The 26,163-nt window shown below is 44.7% G+C and overlaps 1 protein-coding gene across 7 annotated transcripts in view; it reads right to left on the minus strand.

Annotated features, from left to right (window-relative positions):
* The window catches only part of STAU2 (staufen double-stranded RNA binding protein 2), a 248,775-nt gene that overhangs the window by 187,339 nt on the left and 35,273 nt on the right, over positions 1-26,163 (minus strand). For all 7 annotated transcript variants that reach the window (XM_061601438.1, XM_061601391.1, XM_061601410.1 and 4 more), the window contains exons 6-7: positions 12,657-12,816; positions 6,824-6,931 (exon numbers count right to left, since the gene is read on the minus strand). In XM_061601438.1, coding sequence (XP_061457422.1) covers positions 6,824-6,931; positions 12,657-12,816 — 268 coding nt within the window. The remainder of the gene's footprint in view (positions 1-6,823; positions 6,932-12,656; positions 12,817-26,163) is intronic.

Genomic DNA, 26,163 nt, shown 5'->3' on the forward strand with positions numbered 1-26,163 from the left:
GGAATTAGTTACTTTATGCCCCATAGACCTTGGATGAAAGGATACAAACAAAGACTCAGTCTGTCGTATATCCTGGGTCCTGGACAGGTAGGTCTTGAGAGCCCTCCGAACATCCAACGAATGCCAAGCCTTCTCGAGCGGATGAGTAGGATTCGGACAAAATGAAGGTAGAACAATGTCCTGGTTGCAATGGAAAACTGAATTGACCTTGGGACGGAATGAAGGATCAGTTTTCAGCACAACAGAATCCTTGTGAAAGACACAGAGGTGGCGAGCAGAAGACAATGCGCCCAGTTCCGAGACTCTTCTCGCCGATGTAATCGCAATCAGGAACAGGACCTTGAAAGACAACAGACGTAAAGGCACAGTCCTGAGTGGCTCAAACGGAGGACGTTGTAAGGCCTGTAGAACCTTTGACAAACTCCATGATGGAAAACGGTGAGCTACAGCCGGCGAGCGTAGAGCAGTGCCTCTAAGGAAGCGTTTGATAAACGGATGTGAGGCAATAGGGGCGTCAGTGGAAGATACTGAAAGAATGGACGACAGGGTGGACGCATGTCGACGTAATGTGTTGGGTCTAAGTCCCAACATGAGGCCCCTATGAAGATATTGCAGCACTTGTTGTACTGTAGCCTTGGAAGGATCGATGTGTTGAGACTGACACCACCTGGAGAACGCTACCCAAGTATGCTGATATATACGAGTGGCGGATGGTCTTCTCGAGGCCAAAGTAATGTCAATAACAGCGTCTGACAGGCCGGCCGATCTCAAATGTCCCCGTTCAAATGCCACACTGTTAGGTTGAGCCACTTGGGGTCCTGATGCCATACTGGGCCTTGTGATAAGAGATCTGGCCTGACTGGGAGTGGCCAGGGATCCATCACCGACAGTGCCAGGAGATCCGAGAACCACGGTCGACGGGGCCAATATGGTGCTATCAGAACCAGCTGTGCCCTCTCGCGACGTACCTTCCGCAAGGTTTTGGCTAATAGTGGTATTGGAGGGAAGGCGTATAATAGTCCCTCCAGCCACGGCAATGACAGAGCATCCACCGCTTCCGCTGTCATGTCCAGGTATCGAGCGAAGTACCTGGGTAGCTGGCAACTGCGACTGGAAGCAAAGAGGTCGACTGAGAAGGGGCCGAATCGACGCTGGAGAAGATGGAACACAGTCGGATGAAGTTTCCATTCTCCCGGAAAGACTTGTTGTCTGCTGAGCCAGTCTGCTGTGAAATTCCAAATTCCTCTGAGATGTTCTGCTTTGAGGGATTGCAGATGTTGTTCTGCCCAGTCGAATATGATGGAAGCTAGGCTCTGTAGAGGTCTGGACCTGGTGCCTCCCTGTCTGTTTAAATGAGATTTGGCACACGTGTTGTCTGTTCGAATGAGGACATGGTCCAAGTGGAAGAGAGACTGAAAATGAAGCAGAGCTAAGTGGACAGCCTTTAGTTCCAGCCAGTTGATGTTTTGAGTTTGTTCTGCTGTGTTCCAAACTCCCTGAACGAACTGGGAGTTGCAGTGGGCTCCCCAACCCAGGAGACTGGCATCGGTGGTAATGACAGTCCGGTGGGGTTCTCTGAACAGAGTGCCTTGGGTGAGATGTTGTACCCTTGTCCACCAGCGGAAAGACAAGCGCAGTGTGGGACTCAGGGGGATTGCTCGATGGTTTGAGTTGGCAATGTCGTGTTGGAATGGCAACAGGGCCCACTGTAGCTGGCGCGTATGTGCCCGAGCCCATGGCACAATATGGATGGTGGATACCAACATTCCGAGAGCCCTGGCTAGAAGCATGACATCTGCAGAAGATTTGTGCATCAGAGACCTTGCGATGTCTGTGATAGCGGTGATGCGATCTGGGGACAGGAATACAGTCGCTTGCAGTGTGTCTAACATTGCCCCTAGATGCTGCAGGCGTTGGGTTGGTTGTAGATGGCTTTTGTCGAAGTTGACTAGCCAGCCGTGGGCCTGTAAGATATGGAGCGTGAGTGTTAGATGACGATGAGTAAGCTCCCTAGACCTTGCGCGTATTAGGAGATCGTCCAGATAGGGGTAGATATGGACCCCTTGAAGCCTGAGGTAAGCCACTAGGGTAAGTAGCACCTTGGTAAATACTCTCGGGGCAGACGAGAGTCCGAACGGCATTGCTCAATATTGGAAGTGCTGGGAGCCAAAGGCAAAACGAAGGAATTTCCTGTGGGCTGTGCAAATAGGGACATGGAGATACGCTTCCTTTAGGTCGATAGAGACAAGGAAGTCACCTTCTTGCAGGCTGTCTGTAATGGAGTGGAGGGATTCCATTTTGAACCTGCGATACTTTACGAAACGGTTAATGAACTTGAGGTTCAAAACCGCCCTCCATGAGAGATCACGTTTGGGCACAGCAAATAGGAGGGAGTACACCCCTTCTGACCTCTCTGCATTGGGGACTGGCTCTATCGCCTCTATGTCCAAAAGGTGCTGTATCGCAGTCTGCATGATGCAGCGCCTGTCTAGTGCCCTGGGACAAGGGGAAGGATGAGAATTGTTTGGAGGTATTGCCCAAAACTCAATTGCATATCCATAACAAAAGAGGTCTCTGATCCATGGGACCTGAGTCAGAGGTAGCCAAAGTTCGGCAAATAGAATCAATCTGCCCCCAACTGGTATTGCCTTAGTATTGTCTGCGTTGGCGAGACCCTCCCCTGTATGAGGACATTGAGTAGCCTCTGCGGCCCCGGTACTGACCTCTACTGGGGAAACGTCTATTCCAGCCTCCTCTGGTGGAGTGGAAGTCAAATGCTGGGAAGTCACGGCCTCGTCCCCCAGGCTGGGTTCCCCGAAAGGGCTGAGACGTGCGATATGAAGCGAAACGCCTAAAGGGTCTGCGCTCGACGTTTTTGACGGTGGCCAAGACAGGCTTTCGAGTGTCCTTAGGGTCGACAAGCACTGCCCTTAATGCCTCTTCCCCGAAAAGTAATGAGCCTGCATAAGGTGCTCGTGAAAGATTAACTCTGGCAGTAGAGTCAGCCTGCCAGTGACGAAGCCAGAGGGTCCGTCTGGCAATGATCTGAGCCGCCAGGGCGCGTGCTGCTAGTTGATTCGCGTCCAAGGTGGCGTCGGCCATGAAAGCAGCTGTTTTACGCAGTTTTAGTAGTGATCTGTGCAGGGAGGCAGGATCTGGATTGTGGTCCTCGATGAGGTCGTCTAACCACATCATCGCTGCCCTGGTGAAAATAGAGGCAGATGTGGATGCACGCATGGAAAAGGCGATGGCCTCATGGGTCTTGCGTAAAGCAAAGTCCAGTCTCCGTTCAGTGGCATCCTTTAGATGAGAGTCCCCTTCCCTCGGCAAGAGGGACCTGGAAACTAAACTGGAAATAGGCTCGTCGATGTTAGGGACAGCCAGTCTGGTAGAAAAGTCCGGGGCCAAAGGATAAAGTCTGTCCGCAATGTTATTAAATCGGCGTGCCTGTAAGGGGTGGGACCATTCGTCCTTGGCCAGTTTAGCGATGGGGTCTGGGACAGGGAGGAAGTTTTCAGCTGGCGTAGGGGATTTCAAGACCCTGGCCCCTTTTAAAGCGGGAGTGGAAGCTGCAGTTGGAGTGGATTGAAGACCAAGGGCGTTCAAGACTCTGCGCGCCAGGGGCTGGTAATCTGAAGAGTCGAAGAGGCGATAGGAGGTTTCTGGCTCTGGTTCTGAATGGTCACTCCACTTGTCCGCTTGGTCTTGCAGCGCGAATGCTGACTCTGCATCAAAAGAGGCGTCATCAACGAACCTGCCCCTGGTAACGTCAAATGGGTCTGGAGAACCTGATGGGTTTGTCTCACTGTGTACACTTTGAACCCCGCTGTGTTGAGGGATAGCGGGAGGTTGTGAAGATGATTGACTCTGAGTAAAAAAGGACAGCATGCCCTGAAGTTGTGTAATGAACTCGTGGGAAAGCTGTAGTCCCGGAGATGTAGATGGTTGCTCTTGGATAGGCGGAACTGTAGACGGCCCCACAGGTAGTGAAGAAGAGCAAGCTCTGGGTTGGCTGGACGTTGGCTGTACAGGAAATCCAGGAAAGTCCTCCAGAGGAAGCCGCAGGAGAATGAAAGAGAGTAGTTAACTGTGCATGATTTGAGTCCTCTGGCACTGGAACAGAGACATAACGGGGCCGCTTGATTGTGCTGTGGCTAAGATGTTTGGTTTTGGCAACCGCTTTAGAATGCTTATGTTTGACCGCCTTAGGAGGTTTAGGCTTGGTCATCTGGTTTGTCACAGGCTGTTGTATCGGCTTGGTTGCCTGGGTTGTCTCTGGCTGTTCTGCCATCATATAGATAATAAGGGTAGCTGTACACGGCACACGACTGGGGCAGAATGCACAGACCCGGGCAGGCACAGTACACGGCACACGACTGGGGCAGAATGTACTGGCAGATGGCAAAGTACACTGCCACGATGGGGCAGAATGTATGCTATGAACAGTCTTAGAACATGCACAGTACACGGCACACGACTGGGGCAGAATGCACTGGCTGATGGTAGGTACACTGTCACGATGGGGCAGAATGTACACTTGGAGGAAAGGTGATATTGCACAACTTGCACAGTATAGTCCAAATAGCTTTGTATATTTTCAATAGTCTTGCGCACTAACAGGTGGCCTGGTGCACTGTTATGGCAGTATTAGTAAATTTGATGAAAAGTCACATGTGCACAGTAGTTGCAGTGATTGTAGAAAGCCACAGTAACCCAGTGGTTGCCAGGGTCAGCCTCAGAGATGGGGTTGGTAAAGGAACTTATGTAGAGGTAAAAATCCTATCTGCAGCACATAAACAGGGAGCAGATCACACAGAGGGAGCTGACAAGAACCTGGGCTCTGCAAACCCCAACCCGTGAAGGAAAAAATCCCCTTTTGTAATACTAGTGGGTTCTCAAAAGGAATGGGAAAAAACGGCCACTAAAATGGCGCCCGTAAAAAGAGCGGGAAAATTCGAACAAAAATGACGGATACTTTGCCCAGCAACAACCATTGTATGAAGAAATGAGCAAGGTGGGAAAAATTTTTAACTGTAAAAATGGAACCGCCCATGGTAGAAATACAGCCGCGGGACTAAGAAGGTAATCGCGGCTGAAAAAATTAGCCTGGAAAAAGACTTCGTGAAGGAGGCAGGACAGCTAGCGGACTTCCCGAAGCCAAAGAGAATCGGCCAACAGGCAAGCCGCAGCCGCGGGCTGAAGGGACTGACTCCGCGAGGAACCAAGCGCCGCAGATGATCGAGAGAGACAAGGCAGCCCAAACAAGAGAAGTCGCTAAAAAGGGGAAGGCAAAGAGCCGCAGACACCGGCTCCTGACGGGCGAATGAAGCGCCGCCCATAAAAATGAACGACAAAGGGAGCCGCAGCCGCAGGCTCCCGATCGTCAAGGCACAAGGGGAAATGGCAAAAAGGACCGGAGAAAATAAAGTACGAAAGAAGCCGCAGCCGCGGGCTCCTAATTGTCAGGGCACAAAAGGAGGATCGGTAGAACAAAAAAAGGGGGGGGCGGAGGCTGCCGCCGCAGCTCCTGACCCCGCTGAGGAAAGAGACCGCAGCCGCGGTCTCTGTAGTTTGGGAGTAAAAAACACACCCCCGGGAAAACAAGAAATTGACAAGGAAATTGACACACAACACACAAACCGTGGTAAGGGATGAGACAAAGGGAAGGAACGAGCCGAAACAACGTACACAAAACTCCACCCTCTATCACACAAAGACAAAAAACTTATCTAGTCACTAGCTAAAGATCTTGCAGGGACGAAAGGCAAGAATGAACTGGAGAGTGGGAGGGGCCTGACGCCCTAGTCTTGACTTCAGAAACATTCTTGCCTTTGGACGATAGGACGAGCTATAATCCAGCATGATGGCATTCCTCCTATGGAAAAAGATCGGATGCAATTATTGTTTATGAAGAAAAAGTAAACAGATATCCATATATTTGACCCAGCTTCTTCACATCCACCCTTCACTTTCTGACAAATGAGACAAATTTATCAGCTTTATAGTCAGTATGGTCTGTTAAATAGAGCACTGCAGTTGGAAATGGAACCCTCAGCCATATATTGCCTCACCCTGTTTTCATCCATCTGCAGGAATGGTGGCCCATCTCACATGGCTGTTGTAGGTATGAAAATGGTAAAGCATATGAAAATGCTACTTAAATTATAAATAGCAACTATAAAATATATTGTAGTTCATGAGTGCAGCATGGTGTTTTAGTGTATCATTTTGCTCAAGCAAAAGCCTTTCTCCACCCATCCAGACCAAGAAACAAACAAACTGTAAATGAAAGTTCAAACTAAGAGGACTTGAAAGCACAATTTGACTGCTCAGTGATGCATGTGTAGTGTAGGAGGAAAAATGAATCAACCAGTAAGGACTCTCTAAAACACAGTCATTATGCTTGATTTAATATTAACAGAAATTAACTGCCATTTGCATTGGATCCAGACCTGTTTTGAGATCAGAAGGGCTCCAAGTTGTCGGCAGCTCCCAGAACTTCTCATGTTCTAAAGGGGCCCCCAACCCCCCTAACAGCAATTTTTTGAGCAGAGGCATAGGAGGCTACGGGAGGGGGGGAGCAGATGTCAGTGGAAATCACCTCCTCCTCGCTTCCAACAGCATGAATATCCTCTGAACAGAACTTGGGACAAGAGAAATATGGATCCAACCCATAATTTTTCCAACCCATAATTCTCTTTTACAAAGTGCCTCCTGGCAGGGCAGGGGGATTGTGATTGTGTGTGTTTGCGTATGTATGTGTCTGTATATCTATATCTCTAACTATATAAATATCTATATCAAAATACCATGTAAAACTTACCTCAAAGCTGACAGGCATGTTGCGCTTCAGTGCAATTTCAAATACTAGACTGATTTCCGACTTGTTTGCATCTTTTTCCTTTTCCAGTTCATTACCTGACTCTCCATTCTGGTCAAGCAAGATAATAAATTTCAATTAAAACAGATGCTCTCTAAGAACATGATTATACATCATTTAACATCTGCAGTGTATTTCCTCAAAAGCAACATGGAAGAGCTTACTGCCAACGTTAAAATTTTTTTAATTTTTTTTTTAATGGAATCAGAATTGCCAAACTGATGGATTGAATAAAATGCCCTTCCATCCTGCAATTTCTTCAACTGTCCAGTTTTGGAGGAACCATTTCCAAAAAGGGGAGTTGCACCAATTATTTATTACATTTATGGCCTGCCTTTTCTCCAGGAGTTCAAAGTGGCAAACAGGAAGAGCCGTATCCAATGGAATCTGACAGAAGGAATCTTATCAGCAAAACGGGAGAGAGAGGCCATTTTGGGCAACTCCCCATCCTCTTTGTAGCCCCCTACACCTCCCCTCACCAAGTCTGCTTTGGAGGGCATAAATTTGTCTTCAAATGAACCTAGTGAAGAAAGGCTAGTGGGAAGTGCCCAAACAAACTCCTAGAGCTTTTGAGTATACTAGATCTTCTGAGGATAACAGATGCATTTCTGGGAATAATTTAGTGCTGCAACCATTATCCAAATAACTCCATCCTGAGGCCTTTGTCCCCAACCTGAGGCTTTTATCAAATCTATAATTTGAAAAGTCTACTGATTTCATTAAAAAATTAAAATAGGATAGACATTGTGGCAAGGATCCAAACAGACTGCAATTGAAAAGTAATGTGGTATACCTAATCAGAGCTTGACTTCTGTAGCTCTGCCATTCACACCACATTATTAGATTACTTGAGTAATTTCTGGCTAACCATGCACTGACCTGATTTACATGTAATGCTAAGCCAACCATAGCTTAGCACAAATGAGCAAACGTGGGTTTTTGGAGCAAAGATTGTGTCTGCTGCACTCCTCCACCAGTCTTGCTGTTGCGGCACTACCCAGGTCTAAGCCATGATTGGGCTTAGTGTTATATCTGAACCTGGGCTCACAATTTGTCTCACTCCAGACAAACCATGAGCTGTAACAAATGTTTGTTCATGGCTTAGCCCCAAGTAGCAGAACAGCAGTAGGATAGAGGACGAAGCACAGCGGCTGCAATTTTCACTCTGAGAACCCACATGTTGAAGCTAAAACATCGTTTGGCTTAGCATTATGTGCCAATTGGGCAACAGACTTGAAAACCAGGCTTTTTCTGAATTTAGCAATACATTAAAAAGTCTTTAAAAGGTTTATCATACTTAAACATGTATTAATAATTATTTTGGCAATTGTTACAGAGTAACCAACTTCAAGGGGTTGCAATCTGATTATAACTAAATTATTATATTATATATACAACTAATCATTAATTTTGTAAAATCTTGATTTAACATTTTATGCAAGTGAGTACAAAATTGTGATACAAAAATACTGCAAATTTAATTCCAGCTTTTCAATAAAGAGAACTGAAAGCAGTTCAGTCCAGTGGTTCTTATCCTTCTTTATTCTGGGGACAGGCCATGGAAATTCCCAAAGGACCTCACTAAAAGGTCATTTACAGCCACTTCTATAAAGCAGAGAGGACTTAATAAGAAAAGAAAAGAGTCCTGTTCTTTCATTGCAAGGAATCAATTTCCAACTCTTGCATGGGTGGGTTGTTTGTTCACAAAAGTCCAACTCAATAACAAGTTGAAGGGTCAGCCACTCACTTCTATAAAGACGACCTCAGTTTGCTGTTGGAAGGCAAGTTTCCATTTGGACCAGTGCAGACAAACATACTTAGCTTGACTGATGAGGGAGAAATACTTTGAGTAAAAACAACCTTAACCATGGTTTGCTCAGCACAGCCATAACACATAACCACAGTTAACATAAACCATGGCTGCAAACCCACTTCAAACCATGGGTTCACTTCTTGATTTGTGGCCAGTCCTCAAAATAGTTTAGGTATTCATACAGGAAAATCAACCATGGTTAAGTTGTGTGTCTGCATAGGGCTTTAGCAGCAGGAAGCAAAGCAAATGTTGATCAATGTGTAGGTAGCTGCACCTTACTAAATGGTCAGACATAAGGCTATAGTATGCAGCTATTTAGCTGGTGAGCTTTTACCCTCAAATTATTACAATATAAAAGCAGACAGAGGCTAAACAGGGACACAAGTAGTCTTCTGCATTATTTATAGTTATTGGCACTGAGCAGCAATAGTCCGTGAGACCCTTTCACGTCAGCTTCTTTACCACCAAGAAAAAACAATAAAGGAAAGGGGATGGATGGATGACTGGTGGTTCCGAAAGATCCATGGTTTACGTGTGAGTCTCATCACAATAGTAAAGCTCCTGGCTATGAACTCCCTTCTCAGGCCTCACTTTGGCTGCCTGGCAGGAATAATTTGGCAGCTGTACAACAGTTCTTTCATGAATGCAGGTTCATGTTCCCATGCACTCCTTGTTTTCCTCACCACTGCTTGCGTTGTGCTTTCCTCAAACTGTCACAGTGAAGATTCAAACCTATAAAGTCTCAACATCCCATGCCTTAAAAGACACAGCGTGTCCAACGTTGTCCAATGTTTAGAAGTCTCTTATTTGTTTAGTACAAACTTTGTGCCTAGCATGCCACAGCACGTAGGGGGATTTTTCATCTATCTCCAACACAAGCCCAGCTCTACAGTGAACAAGGTCTACCACCTCAGCTGCCCTGTTTCTTACTGAGAAGTTTGTGACTGCTCTGACCAGCTCCAAGACTGTCTAGAAATGGGGTGACAACAATGGTAGTCACTAGAGCCTGTGGGCTACATGGGAATGCAAAGGGTTTACTGAGGCTCATCAGCTTGCGCAGGCATGAGAGTGACCTGCAATGTGGGGTAATAATTCTAGCTTTACAGGGGTGTGATAAGGATTACTAAGAGAATATCAGTGACTGAATACTTGAAATATGCTATGTAAATACTAAACATTATTATATGAGCAGGAGTCATAGCCAATCTTTATTACTGACTTCAACAAGGGTAACCAAAAGCACTGCTTCTTCTGCCTTCTTTTGAGTTAGACCACTGATCGATCCAGTCCCCTACAGTTATTGGCTCCTCAATGTCTTGCACACAGAACTCTTTTAGCTCTACTGCCCAAGATCCTTTTTTTAAAAAATCAAATGCTAGATAATGAAAGCAGAACTTTTCCCTTGTCCTAATTTATTATATTGTGCAATATAATACATAGACTGCCTTATACTGGTTCTTTCATGTACATTACATTATTTCGACAAGTCTGATATTCTGAAAACAACCAAAGAAAAATCTCTAAGGATATAATTTAGCAAATGTTAGTCTAAGTATGACAGAAATCTATAGAATTTAAGTTCCTTCTGTCCCATGCCATGGGTATATAATCTGATTTTTTATAGACTAATAGGAAACAAATTCCAAATTCGAATGGATCTTATTCCCTAGTAAGCATGCGTACGATTTTAGTCACAGCTACCTTTTTCAGAATTGCTCTTTATAGATTTTACCATGCATTGTCTACAAAGGAGTGCTCTTGAAAACACATCCTTTTTTAAGTGAGAGTGATTAGGATCTCACACTTCTGTCTTCTTTTCAAGCTGCCCATGGCCAATTAGGGCCAACCACAGCTATAGTGCTGGGGGAAGGGAGCAGTTAACCCCTTTGCCTGTGTGTATCATTTCCCCAATTTTAAACCATCCATTCCTCTAGTGAATCTATTTTCGCCATGGAAGAAAACATATCTGTGTTTACTTCTATTGGGAAACTAGCAGCTGGAGGGGGTAATTTAATTTCCAAAATGGCAAAGGGGAAGGGCTATGCTGTCCTCCCTCCATGTCACGGCCCTGATCTATTTTGCCCTTTCTCAGCTGTTTTAACTGGACATCGTGTGTCTCACCTAGCTGCACTCCAGCTGTGGTTTGGATTTAGCAATTCTATCATTCCAGACCTTTAAATCTGCAATTTAGATTTCAGCCAGCTTTTACAGATTTATTTACCTTTACATTTTTATTTTTATTTTGCATTTTGTAGAATGAAAGCATTGTTGTCTCTTACAACTGCAAGGCTGAGCAAACTAATGATATACCAAGGGACTAATAGACTGAAAACCTAAAACCATCTGACAGCTGTTCAGAAGCTGAGTCAAAATTACTTTGTGATCTCATTCGCATGCATAAGATTTCATATCAAAATGTCATTGTTTCGAAAAATTTGGAGGTATTTGGAAAAAAATCCTCAGGGTAAGGAGTCAGGACTAGCTAATTTAAAGCTGTGTATGGATGGGCTGGGAGGGGGGGATTGAGGGCATTTTTGTAACCCTTTGGTTGCAGGAAATGTAAGTATAGAATTTATAGATCTTTCCTCATGGGTACACAAAAACTGGTATTTTCCCAGCATTTAAATTGCAATGGAAAGTTCTTAATTAAATAAAATTGCCTCCACCTACTGTCTTAATTGTTTATAAGATAGACTCTCAGGCATGACTGTCATGGCACCTGACTGGATAGTGCCTATATATTACTGATGATAAGTCACAGCCCACACCCCCATTCCCTCAAATATTTGGCATTTTTGAAGAGGCTTGCGGTCTTCCTTGGCTTCTTTTTTAAAAAAAAACTTTCTCAAGAGAGCACTTTTCTGGTCTACTACATGAGCGTTCTGTAGGAGAGAGCAGCCTTGCCCAACCTGGTGCCCTCCAGATGTTTTAGAATATAATTCCCACCAGCCCCCGTCATCTGGCACCAGCTTGACTAGGACTCCTGTACACCATAACAACAACAACAACAAGAGTCACAATCTTAAGCAAGTCAACATCTTCCATAACAATTCCTCACAACCTAACTGCTCTAAATATAGCATCTTTCTAGAGCTAAGAACATCAACAAGAATAAGGCTTATTGGAAATTGTGCATATGGGGAATTCTGTCTCCTTCACCCACAAACAAATAAGGGTTGTCAATGGGTTGGATTTTAATTCCACTGTGGAACAGAATGCAAGTTCAGAAAACGGGGCTTTTCTTCCACGCCCCTCATTCTCTCTGTGCCGCGTCTTGCACACACACACACACACACACATCTGCTCCAGGGGGTTAGAAGGCCTCCAGGAATGGTGCAAGATATAGTGAAAGGCCTGCAAGTGGAGTGGGTGTAGGCGGAAATCATCCATGCCTTATGTGAACTGGGGAGCAACTTAGGATCGCAGCCGTAAGAGTGCACAGAGTTCCACCAGGTACTGGAGCCAGTGCACTGAGACTAGTGATGTGCAAGTCCCATAATCTCTGACAGATTATGCTTCATGCATAATATTCTTATGAGGCCCTGTTGTTCTGTATGTGATATACTGCAGGGGGGGGCTGTTTGGAGGATGTGTGTGTGTTGTATGGTGTGTGTGTGTTGACAGCAAAGTGGTGGAGGCATATCACAAACTTCATTTCTACTCAGGCCCAGCACAAAGAGGACTGGACCCAAAATGAAATAGGGTCAGACTTTTCAAGCAGGAACATTTCACTTTTCAATCTCTCCTCAGATGAAATCTCATGCCATGCCTAATTAAGATGGTTCTTTTTATTTTTTAAGAAATAAAATGTGCTGACAGTCTCAGTAAAAGAAATGTATATAAAAAGTTTAACAAAGGAGAAAACAAACAAATCTATTCTTTCCCCCAATACTTTCAAATGTGGACATCAACTTTGAAGGTGTTGCTTACTATTACTTTAAGAAGGGAGGGGGAATCACTAACCTGAGGTAATTTGGGGGGGACTGGCTCATTCTGAAGAACTTGAAGAGCCTTCATTGCAGCACTGTGTCTAGCAGCTTGGCGAGTCTTCCCTTCACCAAAAAACTCATGGTCGCCCACAGTCAACTGGACATAGAAAATCTTAGGCACTGGGCAGTGATATCTAGGAAAAAATTATGGACACGTTAAGTCCTCATTGCAAATCAAATCCACACACTAAGCAACTTGTGAACATTGTACATAAATTATAATTGAAATATACCAGTATTAATAAAGATATGGTCATAACATTTAGTCAATTTATCAGCTAGGTAAGTCAATTAAAAACCTTTTAATTGGTTAAAAAGGTGTCACTGATCAACCTGGCAGCAGATGTCAAAACATGTTTTAAATACATTTTTAACTTACAAAAGCTACACATTGCAACTACCTTACCCTTTTTCTCTTGTTTCCTTGTTTCCCTTGTGTTAAAATTCTGGATTGTAAGCTCCTCAGGGCAGAGACCTGTCCGCTTGTATGCAGCCAACTGCCATGTGTGCTGAAGGTGTTATATAAATAATTAATAGTAAAAACTTCCGAAGAGCAAACTAGAAGCTACATGCAAATGCATGTAACATTCAGCTGCCTTTTTTAAAAAAAATGGAAAGTTTGGCAGGTGGCAATCTGAAGCAGAAAAATTGTGTCAGGTGGTACTTAACCATTTCTTCAATGCCAGTTTTCTGCTCCACACTGCTCCCCCAACTACTTTTCTTCCCACAGGGTCCCAAATGTATTTAGCCTCACAGACATGTTGTTTGGAATCTTGCAGGGAGAAGCTTAAAGAGGCTGAATCGAAGTGGGGATATAGTAGATGGGAAAGGATTTTGCACTCCAGCTACATCTGTTTCAGATTACCACCTTGCAAATCTCCTTTCGGGATGGGGGGAACAGTGGAGAGTTGTTATATGTGTTTGCATGGAATAGTTCAGCCCTTAGAACAGAGACTGGGAACCTTTTTTGGCCCAATAGGCCAGACCCTTATCTGTTCGTCCCCCCCCCCCGTGGCCCAACTTTGACAGGGAGTGAATCACCTGACATCATTATAATGCCAGATACTTGGCAGATGGGTTGTCCCTTGTGCAGGGCTTCCCAAGTGCCTGATAACCAGCTGGTTGTGAGCTGATTGGGAAGTGCAGTGCAAGGACCCGAACCTGGGTCTTGAGTCACGTCTCTGAAACTGTTGTCACCAACAGGCAGAAGACTGAGCAAGTGTTCACTTTCTTGTCTTAGCCTAGGAATATGATAAGGAGCTGATAGCCACCTGAAACACACTAACAATGGCACCTGTCCTGACATCTGTATCAGGGACGTCTATGCACACCATGTCTATGCTCAACATGTGGATGCCAGGGCCAGGGAGACATGCAACAACTGGAACAGGGCCAGCAGCATGGCCAGGCTGCCCCTTGTACATATGCATATCATGGATAATAAATGAAGAGAGCTCAAAAACAGTCTAATACATTGGGAATGCTTTTAATTTTAAAAAACAACAACAGCATAATCCTATGTGTGTTTACTCAGAAACAAGTTCCATTGTATTCAACAGGAATCGCAAGTAAGTGTGTTTGGAACTGCAGCCTAATATATATGGGAGAACTATTATACCTATGACAAATGGGTAAGGAAAGGACAACTGCTAACAAAATTAAGTAGACTGTTGTCACGCATGTCAGAACAAGACAGAAACATTCAGAGCCAAGATAATTTTTTTCCTTCCTGTTTTGTAGCTTGAGACCTAGTCATCGAATCACCCTGTGGAGATTAAAACTTACCCTAAATAAACATGCCCTCATTTTCATTTTTGTCCATATATCAGCTTTTTCTAGATTATGTCTCAGTGTATGACAAAAATTTTGGAGTGCCTGACTACAACCAAACAGAAGTTTAGTTGGATCCTCTTTCAAAGGGATCTGGAACTTCTAGCTAGGGGTAAGAAAAAATGTCTTGTTTGTACAAGTTATTTATGTATCACACCTTTAGAGTGTCTGCTTAGGACTAGGGAGGCTCAAGTTCAAATACCCACCAGCCATGAGGCTTATTGTGTAACCTTGGGCAAGTCATTCAGCCTCACCTGCCTCACAGGGTAGTTGTCAGGATAAAATGAAGGAGGAGGAACTATGTGCACTGCCTTGAGCTACCTGGAGGAAATGCAGGATACAAATGTAGTTTGAACACAATATGGTTCTTTGAAGAAGTATAGGGCAATGAATGAGGGGTTATTTATTTTTTTCTTCTCACAATAACCTTGTAAGGTAGCAATTTGCCCAAGGTTTCCTAGCAAGTTTCATGGCTGAATGGAGATTTGAAGTTGGATCTCTTTGATCCAAATCACACACACTATATTTTGTAGATAGCCCAGCAATCTCTAGGGGATAAAGCTGCCTTACACTAAGTCACACCATTTTTTTTTCAAGTCCAGTTTGTAAACTTCAAATGGAAGCAGCTCTCCACGACTGTAGGCTGAGCTCTTTCCCAGCCTTGCCATCTGAGATTCATTCTTCAGCAGGTGTCTGGTAACCAAAATAACCACTTGGAACTGGATTGTTCACTATCACTCTGTGCAGGTTTTATTTCAAGCTTGAATTCTGTACATATCACTCACTAAAAAATCACAAGAGACTTCAGATATAGAAATAAACATGAATTTCCACAGCAACAAGTACAGTATAAAGTCTATAAAGTATAAATAGGACTGCAGCCCACACAGGTCTCTTGCAGCAAATGAATCAAAGAGCCCTGTAGCACTTTAAAGACTATTGTGGCATACGGTTTTGTAGGGAAGACTGCAGTTTGCAAGATATATGAGGTGAGTAGAAGGAACCCAAGGAAATCTCATGGTTATTCTAAAAACAGGGAAGTTGACATTTGGAGGTGCCTCACGCCCCTAAAATCAAATCTTTCTATATTCAGAAGACATTCAGTGCAAAAGCTCCTGCATTATGGAACACCCTCCCAGTGGAAGTGAGGCAGATGTCAACACTGCACATATTTCAACATCCCATGAAGATATTTTTAGTTCAGCAAGCATTTTAGGAATGCAAATTTTCATATGATCACTCTTAATGCTCTGTTATTTTATCTGTGATGCATCTTATTATGTATTTTATTTTTTATCAGTCACTTAGACATGTATGATTATAGGCAATTCATAAGTATTTCAGGTAAATACGTCCACTGAGTTCAATGAGTCTATTCAGAGTATAGCTAACATTGCGTATCATTCACAGTTTAGTATGCTCAAGAAGTCAATTTCTAAGATATGAATCTATTTTTAGCAGACCACTAGTATCACTTAAGAACTGACAGCATTAAGCTGGAAATCAACTTTTAAACTATGACCCAGCATGCAAGGCTTCAGCATTGAGAAAATGTTTACAGCTAGTTCCTTAACATCTAAAACCAGGGGTTCATAACATGCTGTCAAGTTGGTGTGATCAGGCACCATTGTAATTAAATAAATCACTATGGTCTGTTGACAATTACAAAACTCATTTTGGTTTGCCACAGAAGCAAACAAAATCTCTGTTCATTATAATTTTACTGGCATATGATGTCATAATATATAGCCATGCTGAAACAATCTGGTTCTTTTCCAGCCAAAATATTAATTGCATACTAAGGATCCCACAGAACCTAGAATCATAGAATAGAGTTGGAAGGGGCCTATAAGGCCATCAAATCCAAACCCCTGCTCAATGCAAGAATCCAAATCAAAGCATTCCTGCCATAATAGAACCTCTCCATGTATGGCTATCAAATACAAACACACCACAAATAACATATTACTATATCAAGTAATTTCTTGTATTTCTGCAGATGGCATAAACATTCCTAAAAGAGTGCTTGCCTTTACAAACATCTTAACAAAACAAGTAATGTTACATACTGATATAGGCTATGTACATTTAGTTCTTCCTTTGCTCTGCAAATTATATTTGTCAGTTTGCATAATCAAGAATTTATATTAGGTCTACTAATTGCTCCCTTCAGTTTTCATAACTCCCAGTAACTTCCTGGGTAAGTATGTTGCACTGAGCAAAATGTTATCCAAAGAACATTTCAGCATACACACAAAAAGGACTCTCAAGGACCTCAACATTTTCCCCAGAAGACACCTTTTTAGCGCATGTTCTCTGCTATCAGAGACTGCCATTTTTTTACCATTTTTTGTTTTAAAAACAAACCTCCTTTCAAGGAACAGTAATGTCTTTACACAGCCCTTCAGATTTGGACACTGAGGACAATGAAGCCAGTAAAGTGACAGGATTTGATTGTTTTGTTTTTTTGTAGTTTGGCAAACTTTGCATTTTTATTCAATTCTGTTCAGTTTCAATCTTTCTAACAGTATATCTTCAAAATTAATGTTTCCATGTGTCCTGTACTAACTGGAACAAATCAGCCACTGTTAGTTTATATTGCTGCTTTGAATTACTTCCTCAATAAAACGGACCATTGATCTCACCTGAAGGGTGGTTTTCCCAGGTATCATGGCATCACGTGGGTTATAGCGCCATCTAGCATCTGAAGGTAAGAATGTACTGAAGTCAAGACCTGTGGCCCTCCCACTCCAGTTGATTCACAACGAGTTCGAAGTGAGATATCTGAGAAGATGCAACGGCCAACAGGCCTGCCAGCAAGGAAGATACAAATACTGGCCCAGTAGGGCAAAACTACATTCATTCCTAACAGATGTAGAGGTCATGACTTAATTCTATAAACTAAAACAATACAACTTTGAACAGTAACCATTTAGAAGGTGGTACAACAACACCCAGGTATCCTCAAACTGGGACGGCCGTGATGGCATAATACCTGGGAAAACCACCCTTAAGGTGAGACCAATGGTCCGTTTTCCCTAGGTAGCATGCCATCACATGGGATGTACCAAAGCAGCCCCAACAGGGAGGGACCACCCACTGTTTACTCATGAGAAAGGACCTGTTGCAGAACACGGCTCCCAAAAGAGGCATCGGCAGAGGCGTAGAGATCTATCTTATAATGCTTGATAAAGGAGTCTGGAGTAAACCATATAGCTGTTCTGCAGATATCTGCAAGAGGTGTGTTGGTTGCGAAAGCGGCCATGTGGCAGCTGACCTGGTGGAATGCACCTTTACCTTACTAGGCACTGGGAGCTTAAGCGACTCATATGCCAGTACAATGCAGGCATGCAACAAACAAGACAAAGTGGATTTAGAGACCTTTCCCCCCAGAGTGCTTGGGTGAAAGGATACAAATAATGACTCCATTAATCTTATATGCCGGGTTTGAGACAGGTAGATCTTGAGGGCCTTTCAGATATCTAGCAAGTGCCAGGCCTTCTCCAGTGGATGAACGGGTTTCAAACAGAAGAAAGGAAGAACAACGTCCTGGTTACAGTGGAAAGCTGAGCTGACCTTGGGATGAAAGGATGGATCTGGGCGCAACACTGCTGAGTCCTTATGGATGATGCAGAGATGGCGGGCTGATGACAATGCTCCCAACTCTGAAACTCTTCTAGCTGAGGTGATCACCACCAGAAACAGGACCCTGAAGGATAACAGTTGCAAAGGCACTGATCCAAGAGGTTCAAAGGGAGGACGCTGCAGGGCTTGCAGGACCTTTGGTAGTCCAGGAAGGGAAATGGTGGCACACTGCTGGAGAAAGGAGGGCAGCTCCCTTCAAAACACATCTGATGAGCGGGTGTGAACCCATGGGAATGACAGAAGAGGAGATGGACAGGACTGATGAGATAGTGGAGGCGTGATGACGCAAGGTGTTAGCTTTTAGTCCCATTTTCACGCCTCTATATAGGAAATGCAAAACTTGTTGTACAGTGGCTTGAGAGGGTTGGCAGCCTTGTAACATACACCACTTGGAAACAGTGAGCCCAGTACTCTGGTAGATGCGATTCGTCAATGGCATTCTAGATGCCAGAAGTGTATCAACAACCCCGAGATAGACCTGTGCTAATCAACTGCCTCCGTTCAAACGCCAAGCCGTCAAACTCAGCCAGTCGGGATCCGGGTGCCAGATCAGTCCCTGTGAAAGAAGATCTGGCCTGATTGGCAACCTCCAAGAATCTGTTACTGATAGTGAGAGTAGGTCCGAGAACCACGGTCGGCAAGGCCAGTACGGGGCTAGCAGGACCAGTTGAGCCTTTGCGCATCACAATTTTCTCAGTGTCCTTCCTGCCCAATAGAGGTATTGGAGGAAAGGCGTACAGAAGACCATCCGGCCATGGTGTTAACAGTGCATCTACCGACTCCACAGTCGTTTCCAGATACCTCGAGAAGTAACGGGGCAGCTGGCAATTGTGACTTGAAGCGAAGAGATCCACCAAGAAGTTGCATAACCGGCGCTGGAGAAGATCAACACCGCTGGGTGAAGTTTCCACTCTCCTGAAATCATCTGCTGTCTGCTGAGCCAGGGCTGTCACATTCAGAACCCTGCTGAGATGTTCTGCCCTCAGAGACATCAGATGCCTTTCAGTCCAGTCGAAGACCCAGGTTGCTTCCGCCTGGAGAATTTGTGACCTGGTTCCCCCTTGTCTGTTCAAATGCGATTTTACGCAGGTGTTGTCTGTCCAGATCAGTACATGTTCCAACTGGAAAATTGGTTGAAAGTGTCGGAGAGCCAGATGGACAGCTCGTAGTACCAGCCAGTTGATGCTCTGATGCTGCTCCGATCTGGACCACACACCCTGGACAAAGCGGGAGTTGTAATGGGCCCTCCAGTCGGTTAGGCTGGCATCCATAGCAATTACAGTTCTGTCCGGTTTTCGGAATGGAGTTCCCCTGCTGTGGTTTCAAATTGTCGCCCACCATTGGAAGGAAGCCCGCAGCGAGGGATCCAGGCGAATTTCGCGATGGTTGGAGTTGGCAATGTCCACCTGAAAAGGTTATAAGGCCCACTGGAGTGGTTGAGTATGATGCCGAGCCCACGGAATGATGTGAATGGTGGACACGAACATCCCCAGAGCTTTTGTGAGAAACATCACATCCGCTTTTGAACAACACGTCAGGAGCAGTGCCATATCTCTGATGGTTGCAATGTGCTCTGGTGACAGGAAGACCATAGCCTGCACTGTGTTCAATATTGCTCCCAGATGCTGTAGTCACTGAGTTGGCTTTAGTTGACTCTTGTCGATGTTGACTAGCCAACCGTGGGTCCTCAGAACCTCGAGGGTGCGGTGAACCTGGTTGTGGGCCTGGCCCCTGGAGTCCACCCGAAGCAGTAGGTTGTTCAAGTAGGGGTAAATATGGACCCCTGGAGGCGGAGGTGAGCCATCAGGGTGACCATCACTTTGGTGAATACCCTTGGGGCCGATGTGAGTCCAAACGGCATGGCCCCGTATAGAAAATGATGCTGGCCAAAAGCGAACCTCAGGAATTGTCTGTGGGCAGGGCAGATTGGGACGTGGTGATATGCCTCTTTAGGTAGATGGAGGCCAAAAAATCCCCCTGCTGCAGGAATTCTATAATCGATGTGAGGGACTCCATTCTGAACCGTCAATATTTATTTATTTATTTATTTGATTTGTATCCCGCCCTTCCTCCCAGCAGGAGCCCAGTGCAGCAAACAAGGCACTAAAAACACTTTAAAACATCATAAAAACAAATCTTCACAAAGAGGTTGACGAACTTGAGGTCTAATACCGCCCTCCATGACAGATCTCGCTTGGGAACGCAAACAGGATGGAGTAACCCCCCCCCCCAATCTTTCTGCTGGTGGTGCTGGTTCTATTGCTGCTATGTCGAGCAGATGTCCTATTGCTTCCTGCATGACCATCTGCCATTCCTGAGTTTTGGGAACAGGAGAGGGAAGGAATCTGTCCGAGGGTGTCAACCAAAGCTCTATGTTTTAACCGTGAGAGAAGATATCTCTGACCCAAGAGACCTGTGTTAGACCAAGTCAGAGTCTTGCATACTGGAGCAGCCTACCTCCAATAGGGATGGCATCAGAATTGTCTAAGTTGATGTGCTCCCCTTCCATATGATGAAGACGAAGGACCCTGTTGTCCCTGGTACTGAGCTTTGCTCTGAAATCGGTTTGTGCCAGGTTCCCCTGGAGGCGCAGAAGTCAGTAAATCGAGAATTGCGGCCCCGCCCCCCAGGTCACGCTCCTCGAAAGGGCTGGAAAGAGCGGTATGGAGCAAGCCTTCTAAACGGCCTGCAGTCATCCTTCTTGGTCATGGCCAAAGCAGGCTTTCGGTTGTCTTTAGGATCTACCAAGACCACTTTAAGGGCTTCTTCGCTGAACAGCAACAACCCCGAGTATGGGGCTGTAGACAAGCTGACCCTGGCTGTGGTATCCATGTCCCAGTGTCAGAACCAGAGAGTTCGCTGAGCCACTACTTCTGCAGCCAGTGTCCATGCTCCTTGATGAGTTGCATCCAAAGTGGCGTCAGCTATAAATGCAGCTGCTTTGTGTAACTTGACCAGGCCCCTTCTGAGTTTGACCGGATCCAGAGTAGGATCGTCCAAGAGCTCATCCAGCCACATCATAGAGGCATTTGAGAAAATGGAGGCTGAAGTAGAGGCCCGAATGGAGTAGGCAGCCTCATGGTTCTTATGCAGGGCGAAGTCTAGCCACCATTCTGATGGATCCTTAAGCTGGGAGTCTCCTTCTGTTGGGAGGAGAGACCTGGACACCAAGACAGAGATTGGCTGATCTACCCCTGGGACATTCAGGTGATTCATGAACTCAGGAGCCAAAGCATAATATGTTTGGCCAGGGCTGAGAAGCGACGTGGGCGTAGTGGCCGAGCCCATTCCTCCTTAGCCAGCTTGGAGTGCTTGTACTTTGTGGTGCGATGGAGGCTTGCACCGCTGGTTTGCTCCTGTTGCTAGGTATCCCTCAGTTCGCTGATCTGCCATTATATACATGCACAAAGGCAAGAGGTGCGGTAACTATCACCAACACACGCACTAGGGTGAGGGATGAGGTGTGGGTAGGGGCAACAGTGCACATCCTGGGGCTAGAGGAGCGCCAAGTCCAGTAGTTGTGATGCAGTATGACGAAGAAACAGCCGAGATACACGCACACAGAGGGGGAGGTGCGGTACCACTCCTGTGCACTATACAAGATAAATCTCAGTACACGTCCACAAGGGGAGGGGGTGCGGTACTGCTCCTGTGCACTATACAAGGAAATAAATCTCAGTACACGCCCACAGTGGGAGGGGGTGCGGTACTGTTCCTGTGCACTGTAGTTGCCTCTGTGCCCCTTTAGTGTTGATTATTATTATTATTATTAGAGTTAGGAAAGCTAAACTACCTACTCCTCATCCTAAAACAGATAAGCATGAGAAGGATAAAAAAGGAGGAGAGTCCAAAGAAAGTAATAAAAAAGGCAGGAAAATTCAAAAAGCAAAATGGTGGCCGCCTAGCTCACAGCTGCCCAGGAGAAAGCAAGCCGTATGGGGGGCAGCTAAAACTAGTACCCCCACTAACACAGCTGCCAGGGGTGAAGGGAAAGAGGCCGCAACCGCGAGCCTCAGAGAAAAGATAGCCTTCTGGGAGAGACGGCTAAAGCGAGCCTTCCCTGCAAACTGCCGCCGGGAACAAAGGAAAAGGAGCTGCCAATCGTACAAGGCGTCTCAGCGCCTTGCGGCGAGATCAGAGGAGGTGCTCAGAGGCACATGTTACCAAATTCTTCCAAGCTACACAGGAAGTGGATTGGACTGTGAAAGACCAACCCAAATTGTGATTGCATTTTGACAAATTTGTAGGGCAGTCCAACATCTCAGAGAGAAGGTCAGGTCTCCTGTTCTCCTGGTACATTCACTATAGATGCCCAATTTCTCTGCTTTTTAAAGTTTGATAGAAATATTTGTTTTATAGGTACGTTCTTAAACCACAAGGTGTTTTGCCTATTAGTGAATTTCTCTGCTTTTTAATCCAGGAGGTAAGAAATGGGATCTTGTGCAAGTTTGCTGAGAATGGATTGATCATCTGCATGCTTATTGAGTTCAGTGAGATTTACTCACCTACAATCATGCTTAAGATAGGAGAAACTGACCACAGGGGTTGGGGAGGGGAGGAGGAAGAGGAGGAGGAGGGAGTGGAGGAATGGCAGAGGGGAGGAGGGGGATAGGAGTAGAAAGGAAGGGGAGGAGAAGAGAAGGACAGGTTTGATATTTGTATGCTTATTGAGTTCAGTGGGATTTACTCCCGTGCAATCATGCTTAGGATAGGTAAAAGTGACCGGGGGGAGGGAGGGATGGCTGGAGTGGGCAGGGAAGGAGGAAGAAGAGGGGGAGGAGTAAGGGAGAGGAGAGGGGAAGGAGGGGAAAGCCGGGTCTGATCATTTTCATGCTTATTGGGTATTTTATATTGTATTTTTGTTGTTTTATATTGCATTTTGTTGTTTTATACTGTAAGCTGCTTTGAGTGTTATTTTAATAGAAAAATGGGGTATAAATATTAAATCTAATCTTAAGGAGTTGGACTATGACCTGGGAGACCAGGGTTTGAATCCCCACACAGCCATGAAGCGCTCTGGGTGACCTTGGGCCAATCACTGCCTCTCAGCCTCAGAGGGAGGCAATGGTAAACCCCCTCTGAATACCGCTTACCATGAAAACCCCGTTCATAGGGTCGCCCATAAGTCGGAAACGACTTGAAGGCAGTCCATTCCATTTATTTTTTTTTCAAATCTACTAGAGCAGGTTCCCTTCACTAACTTTTCATGGGCTGGTGAAGGCCTATGGGCTGGTGCTCACAACTGAGACAGAAGGCAACATGCTTGCACAGTTCCAAAATTGTAGTAATTTATGAATGGTTAATTTGCACATAGGCATGTGAATATATTCCTGTGAAGAATACCTCTTGCTTAGAATGCACCTCTTTGGAAAACCTGACTGTTCTCTACATAAGTGATTAGCATCTTGGGATCTTTTCACACATTACACAACTAAACCAGGTTTGCCACCAAGTCTTTACTCAGCCAGGAGAGGCTGCAAATCCCAACTCTGACAAGTGAACCTATATAATACATGGTGTGATTTCAAACAGCTGTTTATAACAGGTATCTGTTATATGTTTAAGGTACATGGCTAAAAAACTTAGTATGTGAATAGGAGGACCTCACTGACAAAGTAATAACAGTTAAAGTTATGAGACTAGGACAGTTTAATGTAAAAATATTTTAAAAATGCACACCTAAGAAATTCTCGTCTTCTTTGGCAAGCATTATATTTTCTATCTCTGCATTGTTTTACTGTGCTTTGTAAATAATTTGTCAGGGTGTAGTAACCAGCCCCCTCTCCTCTGCTTGCCCAATCTTCTTCCTTTGTCCAATTACTCCATATTAAGTACTGCACTATGGAGTGTATCCGGTGGTGGCCTTGCACTAGTGGAAAGTGCTTCTGCTAGTGGAAGGCTGGCAGCCTGTTTTTGCTGACCCAGCTCCCCTGTTTACTGCAGCCCTCTGCACCATATTCCAGATGTTCCAGATGCTCCCCAAACCCTTAGGAGCAACTTTTCAGAAGGCAAAATCGACTGCAGGGGGTAGGGGGGGAATCAGTTCCACCTTGCACAAACAGAAGTACTTTCTACTAGTGCAAAACCCACCACCCCGTGTTTCCATAGTGCAGTGCAATGTAACCTTGAAAAGAGAGAGAGAGAGAGAGAGAGAGAGAGAGAGAGACTGACCATACTGACAGGAAAAAATGAGCACAGCTTTACAAACAGAAGTGGGTGATATGTAGAAAGGTTATTGCAGTTATAAAAAGGGTTATAGTCAAGTGCTGTCCTTCAGCTGCATTCTAGAGCAAGGAATTATAATGTTCCTTATGCAAAGTGGGAAGACAGTGCTATGGCACAGAACATCTAAGTGTCTTATCTATTTCAACTCATTAAAAATTCCCATGAACTGTATTACTCACAAATCTTAACAGGCTGCAGAGTGGTTAGTAAGAACATTTCCCAAAAACTCATTAGAGCAGAAGAACATAAACGACGCTGCATGTCTAACTGTAGTATCATCTTCTTCCTACACTGAAAAGAACATTGTATTTGCCAACATGGTGGCTATGTAAACAAAAAGAATGAAGTGCCTCAATTGAGTCCAGTACTATATTTACCACTACTGTTGTTACAGAGATAAAGCTAACCCAACCAAATTATTCCAATGGTATTGTTCAAAGTATATTTTATCATCTACCTTACTAAACTGCCTGAAAGTTGAAAAACACAGGAGTAGACATAAATAATTCTTAACAGAGAGAGGTAAAATGTCAAAAGGTTTAGTAGACGTGACTGTCTTTTCTTATCTATTAATTAATGAGCTAGAAAAAGGAGTTGACACTGAAAAAGCAAATGTGCTGCACACGCAGAATTATTCAAGATATCTATGACTAGACTGTACACTCTGTGTTCCATTTTTTAATTATTGAGCATTATTTGCACAGCCCCATCAGCAGACACAACACTTTACAACACATCATAAACAAAAATGAAAAGTCCATGCCCTCAGTTTAATGTTTTAAATTTTGAAAGCAGAGGGAACAGAAAGAAGAAAAAGGGAGGAAAGAGGGAAGGATGAATTTGTGCACATACTTAGGCCTATTTTCAGATGGGGGGAAGTAGAGACTAAGCCAAGGGCTTCATAGAAGAGGGTTTTTGTATTCCCCCCCCCCCGAGGGATCTGAAAGGCAGGAGAGAGGTGGTATTATTTATCTCCCAGTGCTGTAGGCCAATGAGGAAGATGTGGTTATGAAAGATATGACCCTTCATAACCAGTCATTATTCCTTACTCAACTCCATGCCCTCTATGCTCTTAGCTATAATTTTAGGGATATAATAAGGCTAGAAAATCTGTTGTTTTGTCAGAAATGTACGACATGCATAAAAGACCATCCTTTCTTGACAGACCCACGCAAAATGTTTTTTCTGTCCTGGAGCCCTAATGCTAATCACCATCATCAAAAGTGATTGCTACTGGCAATGGCACAGCACATCACCTGCAGGCTCCCTTGCCACTGTGCTCTAGGGACAGCTTTCTTAAACAGATGTTTCTGCTTTTTAAAAGTCACAGGAAATGGGCTGATTTCCCCCCTTTTCCTTTCCTAGAAACAAGCACGAGCACAGCTGTACTTCACACTTCCCTTAAAATGTGTGTGTTGAGGGTTGTGTGCGTGCATGGGAAGTGTATGGTGATAGCAAGCAAGACAAATAAAAATTACTGTGCAGATAACTAACAACAATTAATTCAGTTTAAACCCTGATCCAATCGTGGAAGTACACCAAACCTGAGTTATAGGACATAGAAAATTACAAAACACAGGGATTTCTCTTTCTTTCTAGATCTCTGATCAGAATCCTGCTTTAATGGATGTTAGTCCAAAGAACATGGAGGGAGGAAAAGCCTTGAATCAGCCTCCTTGCCTCTAGCATCCAGCTGGTTTCTAAACTCAGCCATGAGGACTTTGTTCTCCTTAAAGGCATCCTGGTCATCCCAACCCTCTAGTGACCCTCCTGGGGTAAAA

This window comes from Rhineura floridana, chromosome 1 (assembly GCF_030035675.1).
Source record: "Rhineura floridana isolate rRhiFlo1 chromosome 1, rRhiFlo1.hap2, whole genome shotgun sequence".
Lineage (NCBI taxonomy): Eukaryota > Metazoa > Chordata > Lepidosauria > Squamata > Rhineuridae > Rhineura > Rhineura floridana.